The 15,271-nt window shown below is 39.3% G+C and overlaps 1 protein-coding gene across 5 annotated transcripts in view; it reads left to right on the top strand.

The window, feature by feature from the left end:
- The window catches only part of ESRRG (estrogen related receptor gamma), a 1,147,729-nt gene that overhangs the window by 1,008,410 nt on the left and 124,048 nt on the right, over positions 1-15,271 (top strand). For all 5 annotated transcript variants that reach the window (XM_044061393.1, XM_044061409.1, XM_044061385.1 and 2 more), the window contains one exon: positions 1,678-1,839. In XM_044061393.1, coding sequence (XP_043917328.1) covers positions 1,678-1,839 — 162 coding nt within the window. The remainder of the gene's footprint in view (positions 1-1,677; positions 1,840-15,271) is intronic.

The raw sequence follows: 15,271 nt of genomic DNA, 5'->3' as shown, positions 1-15,271 counted from the left end.
GTGTATGGGTGTGTGTGTGTGTGTCTGTGAAATATAAGACTTTGGTAAGCGGTAGAGTAACTTGCATTGTGTAAAGTGCAAGACTGAGACTCTGAATACTTAGAACCACTGTAAGAATACTATGTTGATTACACTTCTGACTTGTCTCATCTAGAAGCCTGTGTGTATCTATAGTAAGCTGTTGTGATATACTGTAAATACATTTTTGGGCTTTGTGAAGCAGATTATAAAAAAAATGCTTCCAAGAAAAAAAAATATATATGTGTGTGTGTGTGTGTGTGTGTGTGTGTGTGTGTGTGTGTGTGTGTGTGTGTGTGCATGTGTGTGTGTGTATGGTCACTGGATATTTATTTAATTTATTTATTTATTTTACATTTGTTTACCGGTAAAGTCTGACTGGACAAAATATCTTTTTTTCATTGGAGTCCCGGGGAGAAATGCTCCACATTTATAAATAACAGTATGATACATATGTAATGTACAGATACAAATGTTAATTCAACCTCAGATACAAGCACACAATGAAAAAATATATGTTATACATTTCACTAATACAGTTAGATAGTCTAGGTAGGAATACAACGAATAGCAGTACTGTAATTGAAGGTAAAAAAAAAACAAGCAAGTTAAGTATACATATGCTTAGTATGGTATACTATTCAAATAAAAAATAACTGGTTGTGTTCTTTTAGCTGCCTGAAGATGTGATATCTTCATAGAAAAGTATATTTGAAAATAATCTTCATGCAACAGACTTTTATGGAGACATCTTGAGTTTAAATCATGCTTGTTGGGAAGTCTGCAACCCGTTCTTTACTACTGCATGACTGTCAAGCATTCTTGTTTATGTTCTATTCATCTTGGCTAAATTACAGCCGTTCAGATCAGATCATTACTCATTACTTCTAAACTGTTGTATGTTAATTTTCTGTAGTTCATTCAATTAATACTTTTTAACTAACATTTATAAAACAGAGTAGTCAATTTTAGGAGTTGTCAGTCCTGCTTCGAATGGCAAGCTGTGTAGCCTGGGAGAGTTTCATGGCTCTGATTGATTATTTGTGCATAACAAAGGCACAGGGATGAAAATTGGGTTCTATTGATTCTAATTAGGGAAACATTAAATAAGATTTACCTCGAGATAACGTTCACAGCTATTCTATAGGCTCAGTGATACGACTGCCTGAATGCATGAAGGTAACCCAGTCCTTATTGCTATGGAGCCCCTTAAATACTAAAAGGGTTTACCCAGTGGGTGGAGAGTAGAAGACCATAGTGATTTACCAGATTGTCATATGAACAACCCATTTAACAAGAGACTGCGATGTATAGCAGATTAAGTTTCAATTTTTTATTAGGGGAACCTGTTAGCTGTGAATCTTACAGTTGTAATAGGCACTAAAAGTACTGAATTTTAGTTAACATTTAATGGTCTCTTATGAAAACTTGTGCTGTGGTTTGTTTAGAGGTTGTATGAAGCAACTAATGATGTGAGAAACTTACTTTGTGTGACAGGTGAAATGGCAGATTGATACTGTTTATGCCTTTAATCACAGAAAAGCACATTTGCATTTGTTTCTGAATATGTACATTTGTAGTAACAACTAAATGCTGTCAATCTCATATGTTGTGGATTCTTATGCTAAGCGGTCTTTGTGATTTGAACTCTTCTTTTAGATAACAAGATTGTCTCGCACTTACTGGTAGCTGAACCAGAGAAAATCTATGCCATGCCTGACCCCACAGTTCCTGACAGTGACATCAAGGCCCTTACTACGCTTTGTGACTTGGCAGACCGAGAACTGGTGGTCATCATTGGCTGGGCAAAACATATTCCAGGTCAGCAAAAACAGTCTATACATTTCCGTACTTGTACTAGGTTGATTTTGGTGATGTACCAGAAATGGACAACTGTCTTAGTCTGCATGCTGTAGGGAGGTTTGTCTTTGAGACGCTGTTGGGTGACCCCCTCCAATCTATTTGATCACCTTCACATTTTTAACTTTGCCAGGGTTGGAGTAATATATTTGGATTGGTACAAGTATTGTCTGTAGAAAAAAATAGAAAAAGACTGTTTTGCAAATATCTTTATCAGACGTCTCCCACTGGCATGTTGTAGGAATAATTTGTGTATATTATCTAATGAACTATAATGAATCAGCATTCTCAGCAGGAAATCATTTAGATCTTCTCTAGGTCATAGTTGTTACTGCAGCAATAAAACTTTACTTGAGCTGTTTTTCTTTACTTTGATAGATACCATTTGACCTCTTAGGGGATAACTAGTTAAATGAAGTTTATTACTCCTGGTTATTCCTTAAAGTATTTAATTTGAAAGAGAAGTAAACTAAGATGGTTGGTTTGCTTATAGTTTATTTATCAATCAAGATTCAAAGCTCAGAATGCTAAGAGTATATTGACATTATCTGAAATTCTTTGCAGTTGGAAATTGGTTGCATTTCTAGAATGGACAACTGAGAAGTAAGACCTAACATCCAGTTGTGCAGCAGACAGTAGTGTCTAACACTGCATCCAAGTAAAATATAAGCAAATGAAGTGGCATATGTCACCTGTTATGGAATTTTTTTCACATAAACTATTAAGGTTTTATTGTGAAGCGCCAAGTTGTATTTATAATTTGCCATTTCTAAGAATGGAAGACCATCAAGGTGATGTTTGCTGAAATGCAGATTGCCTGAATTGTGTGTTTCAGTAAGCAAATGAGGTGATCCGCTGTGGCGACCCCTAACTGGGAAAAGCTGAAAGAAGAAGATTAGAGTGATCTCAGAATTGCAGCGCAAAGCTCCCCAATATTTTTTAGTGTTTAGTAATGTTATATATGGGATGCCAGTGTTTTTGTCATATTGATTTGACTGTTTTTCATTTTGTCTGATTGCTGTCAAGCAGATGGATGAAGTCTTTCAGTAATTCAGTATGTAGCTGTAGGTAGAGAGATAGAAAAGTGTCTAATTTCAGTGGTGCCATTTTACGGTCTGGAATAGTACTGTGGGGTTTTGTTGCTGTGGGAGACCAGCTGAATGCCTGAGGAATTGATTTATTTTCCACAACAGCCGTATTGGTTGGTGAGGGAGGGGTTCACTAAAAATTCTACACTTTGCACACTACATCTCTAGATGATATATTTCTGGACAGAGGGGTAGAATTTTCATTACAGGTCACCTTGGCCAACAATATGGTCCCTAACTGCAAGCACTACTACTCTGTTGTGTGCATGTGTGTGTGTGTGTGTGTGTGTGTGTGTGTGCGTGTGCATGTGTGTGGGGGGGGGGCACCATTACATGGCAAGAGGATTATTCCATTATATGGCTTAACCATGGCCAAACTTAGAAAACCTTCAGAGTTAGTCCTACTATCAGTTGTAACTACCTCAGGTTTAATAGTTTGGTTAAATTTCTGTAAAGAGTGGTACCTTTAGACACATGACTCATTGATGACAGCTAGGGGAGGAACTCAGTCTATTTTGTCCTTAAAGATGTAGGATAATTGAATCTCCCCCCCAAAAAAGAAAGAGTTTCACTAATACTTATTTAAACTGTTGCCCGAGTAGAAAAATGCCCACCGCTTTGCATTATTCAAATTTGGAAGAATTGACATGATGTCAAGCCCATTTTTGTGGATTAACTGTATAAGTCTGTATGGGAAGCCTTTAATTGGCTTATACTGTCTTTGTCTTCTTTCTCAGATCATCCACCTCTAAGATCAAGAATGAAACATAAGTGTAAGAGTATGCAATTAGGCAGCACTCAAGAGGTATACATATCAGACATGGATGAGAATAAGAGCTCAGTCTCCCTTGATCCCTCCAGATGACCCCAAATTTGTGGAGGTACTAGAGCTGATAAGAGAAAAAGCAGGATGGTCCACGGATCCTCCATTCTGTCTTCAGTTTATTTTGTAGAAGACCTTCTGCTCCGCCAGCTGTCCTCTTGGGTGGACCTTCCACATGATACGATGGTGCAGTTGATGGTACAGACAGTGCAGAGAAGCCTAGATGCAGTGGAAGCTGAAACAAGGAGTCTGGACAGGATCCGCAAGCATTGCAAGGACTGTACTTGCTTGGTGGAGATACCCAATTTGATCCCCATTATTGTTGCTCCCTTAGAAAGGCTCCTTCTCTGTAGAGGCCTAAGGAAGGTACAGCTTTTACTAGTTCTAAAAAACATGGATTTGAGACTCATTCTAGAATTTAGTTGTCTAAAGCATTTTATCCAAAAAAATCCTTTTATATTGTCATGGTGCAGTTGACCCTTCCTTGTTTGTATAAAGAAGGCTGAATGTGCATCTTGGACTTTCAGGATGCCTTCATCCACATAAATTCACATAGGAATCTAGGAGCTTGTATGCTTCTGGATAGGAGCCATTCATTAGTTATTCAAGATGCTTCTTTTTGGACTCCTGTCAGCTGTCACAGTATTTATTGTGTACTCATCTGTGATTGTAACCAACAAGAGACTGCAAGGAGTCAAAGCATTTCCTGACCCCAATGACTCCTTTCTGCTGTTGCTAACATTCTTCTCTTCTGAGCATGTTTCCATCCTTGGGGGGCACAGTGAATGCCACAAAGTCCCAGAAGTATCCCACTAAACATCTCACAGTCAACAGTGGGCACTCTGTTCTGCATGTCACTCCTTTCCTCAGACAGGCTGCTGTCTCTTCAGAAAGGTAATGCTTCAGCTGATCCTGGTGCAATCAGTGACAGTCGGTATATATTCCAGGTCATCAGACTCGTGCTTTTCCATGTTAGGTTGTACACGTGGGTGCTGTGTTAGACGCTGATGGACCATTGCTGCCAGCTGGTGGTGCTCTATGGATCATGCTGCCTGCACTGCTCGCTGCACATACTTAACCTGATACTTACCGAGTCCCTTCTTAGCCATCACTGCAGTTTTTAGTGTCACCAGGGGTTGTTTTGCCATAGAAATGTTGGGAGGGGGATCATTTATTGTAAACAGTGTAAGGTGTATGTTGCATACAGAGGCCAGGCTATGCATTAACATGTTTAAGATGAGGGTAGTTCTTCCAACCACGAGGCATTACTGGACTCCTTTCATCTGGGTACAGTAGGCTTTAATTACATTTAAGTACAACTATATTTTGGTACATTCACAAGTGAAAGAACCACTCTCCTATCCCATGTTCTAAGAAGCAAGAAAGTTATAAGACTGAGTTGAGCCCATGAGCCACTTTCTGTAACAGCCCATATCCCATGAGAACCACTTTCTGATAACAGCCCATATCCCATGAGAACCACTTTCTGATAACAGCCCATATCCCATGAGAACCACTTTCTGATAACAGCCCATATTCCATGAGCCACATTCTGATAGGAACCCATAAGCCATGAGAAGACAGATGTTCTTCTTGTTTCACTGTTCCAGTCATCACATTTGGGTTATCCTGCCAGGGGTAGCCCTCAGTCGGCACAAATACCAAAGGCTTAGTATTTCTGCGTCAGTTGCTGTCACTCCAGGACTGTCATCAGTGGTATAAAATCAGGCAGCCGATGCCATTACACCAGTCTTTCTTGCCGAGGAGCCTGAAGCAGAAGCAGTTTGCACGAGTGCCGGTCAGCCACTACCTGAGTTTGTATTTCCGAATTGAAGTTGAAGTCTTCTAAAGCTAAGTACCCCATTGGAGATCCCTTTGTCTTGCTCTAACTGATGTCAGAAAAAGTTAACAGTTGTCTCGCCTGTGGAAAGCAAATACCACACCGAGACTTCCATTCTTACTTTGTTATCTCTTTAGGCTCAGACCACGACGTCCCCCACTGTCGCTTTTGTGCTTTGTTCAATGCCGGAACTATATGTCATCTGGCCCTTATTGTAGCTAGATATTTTCGCTCTCAGTCCTCGAATTCCGATATGGCTTCGGTAAGGCATCCAACTACCGATCTTCCGAAAAAACATAAGGATAAAGACAGAGACAGACCGCACAGGTCCAAAACTGCTGACGACACTTCCATTAAGCTAGTTTTGCGGTCCTCAGTGAGGTGCTTTCGCAGCCCCTGATGCCTGCTTCTGTGGATTTGCAGGCCGCTACCGAGACCCTTTTGGAGTTTGGTATGCTGCGAGACTCTTCTTCGACTAAGGATCCTGCGGATGTCTCTACCTTGGATAGGTCCAGAGCTGCTGAGCAGGCACCAGCTTCTGAGGAAGTACTTTGCACTACCGATACTCGACACAGACCGACAACTTCTTTCGCGTCTTCAGTTCTTTCTAAAACTACTGAGTTTCTAAGGCCCAGGGTACAAACCACACCCAAAAAAACTACGACCCAAGCTTGGGCACCTCCTTCCTTGCACCAGTCTCAAATGCTTAAAATGGTGGGAGACCTTATTATGCTTATTAGGGGAAGCCAGACTACCCCTTCCAAAAGAAAAAGAGACTTGTCCCCAGTAGTTTTATCTGAACAGGATTCTGATGACTCTGATGCATCTGTATATGAAGATATGCAACCCCTGTCTGCTTATGAGGATTCTAATGCAGAGGAATCCATTCCTTCTGCCTCTCCACCTGAGGATTTTTCATTTGTGGAAACCCTGCATACTTTAAGGGAGCATTTCCAATGGGAATATCAGGACTACCCTCAATCAAAAAAGAGACTCATGGAATTCTTAGATCTACCACAGCACAGACCTTTGGCCATTCCTCCTGTCCTGGATGTTGTGGATGATATTTTTATGGAATCCAGTCTGACTCCTGACACCCTTCCTCCTACTCCCAGGAAACCTGACAGGTATTACAGAGTCCCTGACGCTCACAAATTTATTTTCAAAAGTCTTACTGCTGACCCCGAGGTAATTTCTCAGTGACCTAAAGGAATCAAAGCAACTTCAGCTAAGAATCCCACTCACTCAGATAGGGATTCCCGAGCATTAGACAGATGGGGTAAAAAAGTATACACATCTGCTACTCTTGCTATTAGAGCATTAAATTGTCAGTTCCACATGCTGAAATATCAGCAACATACCATGGAACTCCGACCCAGAAAGGTGCAAAAGCCAGATAAAAAACGAACAATACCAAAAAATCAGGCTCCGATGGTCAGTTAAGGCAATGAAGGCACAGGAGAAAGGAAACTTCCACAGAATTAGTGTACCACACTTTATTGAATGCTTTCATCAAAAGACTTCATCAGAAACACATTAAAACACCAAAAGTACATCCCTTAAATACAAAAAACTCAAAGCAATCAATTAATTAATTAATTAACATGAAATTTAAAAACACATAATCACATAAAAATAATAACAATAATTTAACAATGATTTAAATATCTAATTAAATTAATGTCTTTGTTAAGACCAAGTTTTCTATATTTTAAAAAACACTTGATATTAATTGTCTCGTTTAACCCAGGTTTTTTATCAGCCCCAAGTTTGATTTGCCACACAGTTTCCCTTTGTTCCGTAAAATTTTTAAAATATCCACATCTGAAATTACAATTAACAACTTCCAAAACAGTAAAAAGATATTTCTTGTATTTCACACATTCAGAGGCGTGTTTGCTTAGGGCATTATTCAAATCTGTAGTTTTAATACTATTTATATGCTCCCTAATACATTCCCGTAATGTACGGATGGTCATACCAACGTAGAATGCCGAACAACCACTAAAAAAGCTAATGTAAACCACCCCCTTAGTTCGACAGTCAACATAACCAGGAATTTCAAAAGTTAATTTCATGTGTTCTAATAAAACATAGGGACCTTCATGATTATACCTGCAAAAGTTACACTGTTGACACTTGTGCATACCTCCTTTCTGAAATTGATACCGATTGTCCTTATCACCCAGGGAATCATTTTCGAGCAATTTTTTTAAATTGGAGCTATTCCTATAAACAAACTTGGGTTTTTCCCCTAAAACCCACCAGGTCTAAGTTCCCTTCTCAAACTTTCCAGTTGTTTTCCACAGTACGCTTAATCCCCCAACCATCCACTGTCATATCAAGAGAGCAAACAGCACCACAATTACCACCGGCATCAATGCCTTCTTTACCAAGATTCACTAAGGTCACTAAAGGAGCCCTCAATAACGACAGATATGAACCATTCCGTTGATTTAAGATATGTCCCAAGTTTTCTAAACATGCTTTATCATATCCCCTATCGACAGACATCTCCGTGATCAATTGAAACTCTTCAAGCAAGTCACCATAACTAGTTGTCATACGACAAGCTCTGATATACTGTCCTTTAGGGACATTCTTCTTAATATGTTTTGGGTGATTACTGTTATGATGTATTTCTTAATATGTTTTAGGTGATTACTGTTATGATGTAAATACCCATTCGTAAAAGTCTTTTTTTTATGAAAAATCCGACTTTGGAAAACTTTTTCATGGTCATGCCACCTAAGGGATATATCAAGAAAATTAACTTGTTCACCACTACTACTTAGCAAAAATTTTAGAAAATCAGACAACCTATTAATATCAGTCAAAAAAACATCTACTGTAACCTGTGTGCCTTCAATAATGAAAAAAGATTGTCCATAAACCTAGAATAAAAAAGTATATTATATTGCCTTTCCAAGTTCAGTAGGACATTAGTTTCCCACCAGGCCATGACTGTATTAGCATAGGCAGGGGCAGCTGCTGACCCCATAGCAACACCTCTTTTTTGCCTGTAATATACCTGATCAAATAAAAAGAAATTATTATTCAAAACAATATCTACTAAGTTACAAACCAAGGTGATTGTTCCTGCATTCATTTCAGAATGATTGGTTAAAAAATCCCGAACTGCTTCAACCCCATCATCATGGAGGATACAAGTAAATAATAAGTAAATAATGAGACAACATCGATAGTAAACATAATGTGTCTAGCTGTATCAAATTTAAAGGTCCCAAAAAGTTCCCTTAGTTTATTTAAAAAATCCCGGGAACTTACAATGTGGTTTTGATGCCCTAGAAGCATCTTGCAGGGCAGTAGTCACTGGTTCTGTCCTTAGAAGGCATGCCTGGCTTAAGGAACAGACCTTGCCAGACCATGTCAAACCCAAATTATTGGACGCACCCCTGAACAAAAACAACTTATTTGGCACCAAAGCAGAAGAGGTCTTAAAAAATATGGAAGAAAAAGCTAAATCTGTGCAGACAGTTAAAGACTTCTTACAGGTCCAGCCACCAAGGTTCAGTTGGCATTGCCCCTCCAAGCACTGGTCCTTTCCTGCCCCCTCCAGGCCAGCTCATCCCAAACGCAGGGGAAGCAGACCCCCCAGACAACAGCCCCAGAGAATGCAGACATAGCCCAAATCAAGTACATCTGCACATCAACCAAAAAGAGATGCTAGCTGTTCAGCACACAATGACAGCTTTCAGATCCCTACTCTCCTGGGGCCTCTACTGATCAAAACAGACAACACCACAGTGATTTGGTATATCAACAAGCAAGGAGGGACTCACTCTTATCCTCTCTGCAGGCTCGCCATGACCCTTTGGCACATGGTCTCAGCCATGCAACTACACCTGCTAGCACAATTCCTGCCAGGCTCCCTAAACTCTCTGGCAGACAACTTAAACATAAACCTGCTAGACCTACACAAGTGGCAGCTAGACCACAGAACCTTCAACCTTGTAACCCAGATATGGGCATCCCGAAGGTGGACCTCTTTGCCTCCCACTCCAATCATCAGCCCAGCAAATTGTGCACCAGGGAACCTCACAGCAAGGCCTTGAAAGTGGATGCTTTATCCTTCCAGTGGGAAAACCTCTTTGTCTATGCATTTCCCCCTCTACCACTCATTACAAGGGTACTGCTCAAAATAAGGGAGGAAAAACCGAGGGCAATCCTGATTGCCCCAGACTGATCATGCCAGCACTGGTACCACTGCTGCACAGTCTGTCACCCCTGCCACCATGACACCTGCCTGAGATCCCAACACTCCTGACCCAGAGGAATGGAGAATTAATGCATCCCCAATTGCAGACCCTCAACCTGGTGGCCTGGCTCATTCCCTGACCTCTCCTCAAGCTGCCAGCCTAAGCAAACAAGTCCTAGATGTTATGTGTGAGGCCAGATGCCCCAGCACTAGAAAATCCTATGCTGACAAGTGGAAAAGGTTTTGCACCTGGATCCAGGCTAAGGGAGCCGGAATGGCACAGCTCTCCCAAACTCTCATCCTGGATTACCTAGCAGACATACTACACAGGGGTCTATCCTTCTCTTCTATTAAAATTCATGCCTCTGCCATCTCTGCAGCTGCAACATGGACATATGTTCATACCTTCACCAAGCATTACCACCTGCCAGTCTACCCAAATCCAGGGGAGGCTTTGCCACCGCAGTCTTGCAGGGCATCCTAGCCAGCCCTCAGTCTTCTTGACTGCCTCCACCCTTTTCTTCAACTTTGGGAATCAACCCAAATGTGATGACTGCAACAATGAAACACAAAGAACGTAGTACAGTTGTGTACACTTACCATAAATGTAGATGTTCGAGTGTATTCACTGTTACAGTCCTGGTTTCCCTCCCTCCATCCCTCTTGTCTCTCTATCTCTCCCTCTCTTCCTCTCTCCTTACAGGAAATATTTGGTATTTACTTTCTACTGGCGGTGTTCTTCCACCATAACTTAGCTCCCTATTTGGGGGCTCCTGACAGGGCAAGAAAAACTGATGTAATGATGTTGGCTGCCTGATTTTATACCACTGACGACCTGACGTCAGTCCTGGAGCGACAGCAACCGACGCAGAAATAATAACCTCTGGTATTCGAGCCGACTGAGGGCTACCCCTGACAGGATAACCCAAATGTGATGACTGCAACAGTGAATACACTTGAACATCTACATTTATGGTAAGTGTACACAACTGTACTTTCCTTAGCTTGCGGGGTCAGCTGGTACTTAGTAACGACTCACAAATGGTCTCTCTGTTTGTCAGTAAAGGGTGATATTTTCAGGCCTGTGGGAAGTCTTGGTGAAACATGCATGCATCACTTTGCAAAGTAGTAAACACAGAGTCCATTACTGTAGTGACGGTGCTGTGATATTGTGATATGACAATGGAGGGCAAACTGTCAGGCAGTATCTGGCAGCAAGTGAGTTATAAGAGGAAAAATAACATTTTGCCCTTGTTAAACTGTCAAAATAGATTTGCAAAAAAAATGTATATATATTATTTTTTACTTTTAAAGTGTAATAGCTGTATGTCACAGAAAACAGTATTTTGGACAGAAATATGCTAATAGCAAATCCAAATACATAAGGAAGAATGCTGCATAATTCTGGAATTAACATGTTTTGTTAAATTCTGGAATTACATATTATATTTTGATAAAAGCATATATTTCCATGAGCAGTCAGTTTCTTTCTCTTCAGATTTTGAATGACTTGTATACCTACATGTATTTAATTGTGTTGGTTAGTGAACATCCTCTGCTTTATGTAGCAAACATTATTGTTAACAGTATCCAAAAATGTCATTATCTTCAGCAATTAGAAAGCCCCCTCTGCGCAATAGGTTTTTCAGGAGCTACATCTTGGGACATTTTAAACAAATTCTGTCATTGTCTAAATTGTCTAAAAAAATCTGGTCAGTGTACATTGTGTTTCTTCTTCCACTTAATAAGATAATGTTTCTTCCATATGCAGCATTTATTTGCTAGTTAACTTATAAATAGTTTCAATTAAAATGCTAGCCTAACTGTCTAAACTTAAACATACTCTTGTGTTTGCTTTTATAATACAGCCGCATGATAGTGCAATGCTGTTTTCTTTTTTTCATCCTCTCTAGTAGAGTTAACTTATTTCTGTCTTCCTAAACTACTTTGTCTCTATGCTTTGTACGGTACAGTAATTTCTTAATCAAATTGATGGGAATTCCTTTCTCTGCCCAGACTGAAACCAATTTATTGGTCATGATACGCCAGCTATATTGCTAACAGTCGTAACGAACTGTCAGGCAATATTGCAGTGAAGCTAATTTGAAGTCATTAGGTGTGCAGCGTTCAGGCAACAATTTGTTACAGTGGTTAGGAACACAGCTGACATTTCTGAATGGCTTCGTTCACACTAGTTCTAGATGAAACCAGGCAAATTGTAAACTAATTTAAACATCACTCTGCATTATATCAGGCTACTTTGTCTTGTAACGGTTGAAGCTAACCGTCCCAGAATGAAGTGAGAAGTAGCAGCGTAGATGGAAGATACCTGATTCAGGATGTCAGAGTAATTTACCTGGTGATGTTCTGGGTATTAAATCCATATTAGGTTCTTCAAGTCAGCATTCTAGCATTGTCTTTTTTTTAACATGCACCATGCATAACTTTGGGTCTTATTTATTTGCTCTGTTAAGCAACAACTTTGCTGTTACCTGGCATAATGTGAGGGGATGGTACAGTTGGGTCTCCGCTTTATAGTATTAGTTAGTTTGTACCTTTCAGTGGTTTGTTATTGCCTCTGTCTTTGCCAGTAACCAGTCTGTGCAAACAACCGGCCATAATCCCATAAAATATAAGCCACTTTTGCTCAATACAAAAGAAAGATTTTGTCCATAATTTTAGAGATGGTATTTAATATGTAGTAACTTACTGTAAGGTGCTTAACAGCTGATATTTGGTATATAAACAGTATAATGCACTGCCTCCTACATTCAGAATTCCCAATGTACAGGTTCCAGCACACATACACATACACACACACACTTAGTTTTGCTGTTACCTATAACTGCAAAAAAAGCATCCAGATTTCTGGCAAAATTTGTGTTTTTCCTCTCTTTTCTAATGTAGTATATGAAAGAACATTCCCTCTATTAGAAACCACTCGCCATCAATTGTTTTTATTGTTGTTTTCTGTATGTGTGTTTTTGGGAGGGTCATTTACTGTCACAGTGGTTTTGTTTGAAGCCAGGCATATATATGCTAAAAGGAAACATCTCTTCCTGATTGACTGCTTGTTGTTTTTAGGGACCAGTCTATAAGAAAATAATATGGTAAGACTAGAGACATTTGCTTTCTCAATGGCCTGCTGTTACAGTTTATAAACTAGATAAACAGTAAAATATTTGAAAAGGACAATGCCATCTTTACTTTCTTAAGTATTTATGAAGTACTGCCTTGTTCTTAGATGCCCAACCAAGTTTGTGGTCATGTCGGTTAAGGACCCTGGAAACCTACTCAGCACTTTTTATGTGTAATCAAATGCTTTCTATAGCTCAAGGGTGAGATCTGTGTCATTCTGCTTTGTCTAAGACATATTTTGTAACAGGGTCATGAAGTCATTAGTTTAAAGTATTTTTCCTAAAGTATATGTACAAGCTTTTGTTTTCGGGACAGCACGGTAGTCAGAATGATTTGTGGAGATAAAAGAATGCACATCTTGTCAGTCACTTCAATATTCTTATCAAAAATTGATTCTGTTGCCGATTTAATGGTAGAAGGATCATAAAAATGTCTTTTAATGTGACTAAAGCTGTAGCTTATACTGTCAGAAAAGAACAGGATTGCATACTGTCTTCAAATCAGCATTACTTAAAGCTCAGTGTGAGAAAGTGAATATGACCATCAGCAATAAATGCAGCAGTAGACATAATATTACAAAAAGCTTGTACTTTGACTCCGCACAAAGATCAAGAAAGTAGAGCCAAAAACATGAAAGTATAAGGAAGGACACATTTTTAGTCTGGAAGATTTCTACTATATGATTGTTTATCCGGAGGTAAGGTTTATGCTTTGAAACAAATAAATTAGTTACTTTATTTCACACAACTTTTCCAAAGGTCCCTTTTCTATTGTTAGCAGTATTGTGTGTTGCATTTTCATGTTAAATTCTACAGCTTATATATTATGCGTGCATTGCATTTTGATAGGCAAAGAAGGCTTTATCACCAAACGGACTTAGGTGAACCACAGTGACATAAATGGAATATGTGTTGTGATGAAAAACAGCTATTTCTTGTATAGGAGGCGAAAAAGAGGAATATAACCATTTAAGAATTGCTTGATTTTAGTTAAAGGCCCTACAGGATACTATAGCCATTGACAGTGCCCTAAAAGCCCTTTTTAAAAATGACAGTACCCTGTCATTAGGATCCTTTTATATCCCTGGAAATTGTTCATGCCTCATTTTTCTGGTTCCTATCTGCCTGTGTCTTTTTTTTATTTCTCTTTCAATTTCATCCGCGCTCGGATAAGCTCACCCTAACACAATATGATTGAGCTGTAAAATGGAATGCTGTCGCCTCTAATCTCTTTTATGTAGATATTGAGGTATTTCCACACTCCACTTCATTCTTCCTCTATTGTTGTTCATTGCCGAATGGCCCACGTAGTAATGGAGGCTCAGATAGATACTGGAGCTAGGTTTCACAGGGTGTGATAAGGAGATTATCGACGCAGCAGTCAGACTTACTGTTGTTCCCTGTGTCGGATTAGAATATTTGTATTTAACTTTGTTAGAAAAATGCAGGATGTACTTATTTAGGCATAACAACAGTTTCCTGACTGTTTTCCTTTATTGAGACATAACACTGAATGACCTATATAGGCTGCTACTGTTTCTGTTACATTTTATAAAGGGCATAACCTACAGCAAACTCTCCCATGAAAAAAATAAGTTTTGCAGTGCATGCCATCAGTATGGATTTATTAATTGCCTTTAATGTCTCGCATTCATTTTTTTTTTGAACCGGGATAAAGCTGCCTGTTTCTAAGTGGTCCACTTATGATTTTGCTTTCTTACCCATGGAAATCCACTGGACTAGTTAGTACCCAGCTAGACCAGTAGCCATACATGCAGTACTACGGTAACATAACAAGAATGCTGGAGAAGGAGAAGAAGCTGAAAACCAAATGCAGGTTAAGGAGTGTCAGAGAAGGTCACAGGCACTGACTGTAAAGAGAGTTTTCTTAAAGCTTTATTTAAAGATAACCTTGGATGCATTAATCAGACCCTTGACTTTACATGCAGACTTTTTTGTTATTTATAGACCACTGTAAGTCACATTGTTGCACTAACAGCGAATCATTTTTTTTAATTAAATGGAGGATATTCGCTTCGATATTTGAGATAGTAAGGGTGTAATCCTGGAGGTAGTACATCTTAGCAGATGAAGTACTGTGTTTTAATGAGAGGCAAATTAAGGTTTTGGTTCCCTCTGTATTACTCGCAGAGCATCTTTTCATAAAGCACATTACTTTAACTTTATAAAAGTCTGCGTTCAAATTTTTCATTTGTATTATTTCATGAATGATAATTTTCTGTTCAAATTTATTTTATTTTATTTTGTGTTAAGTGATCATTATGT

This window comes from Protopterus annectens, chromosome 1.part0 (assembly GCF_019279795.1).
Source record: "Protopterus annectens isolate FY-2018-M chromosome 1.part0, PAN1.0, whole genome shotgun sequence".
NCBI lineage: Eukaryota > Metazoa > Chordata > Ceratodontiformes > Protopteridae > Protopterus > Protopterus annectens.
The sequence above is the reverse complement of the archived record's forward strand: the minus strand, read 5'-3'. Positions and strand labels throughout refer to the sequence as shown.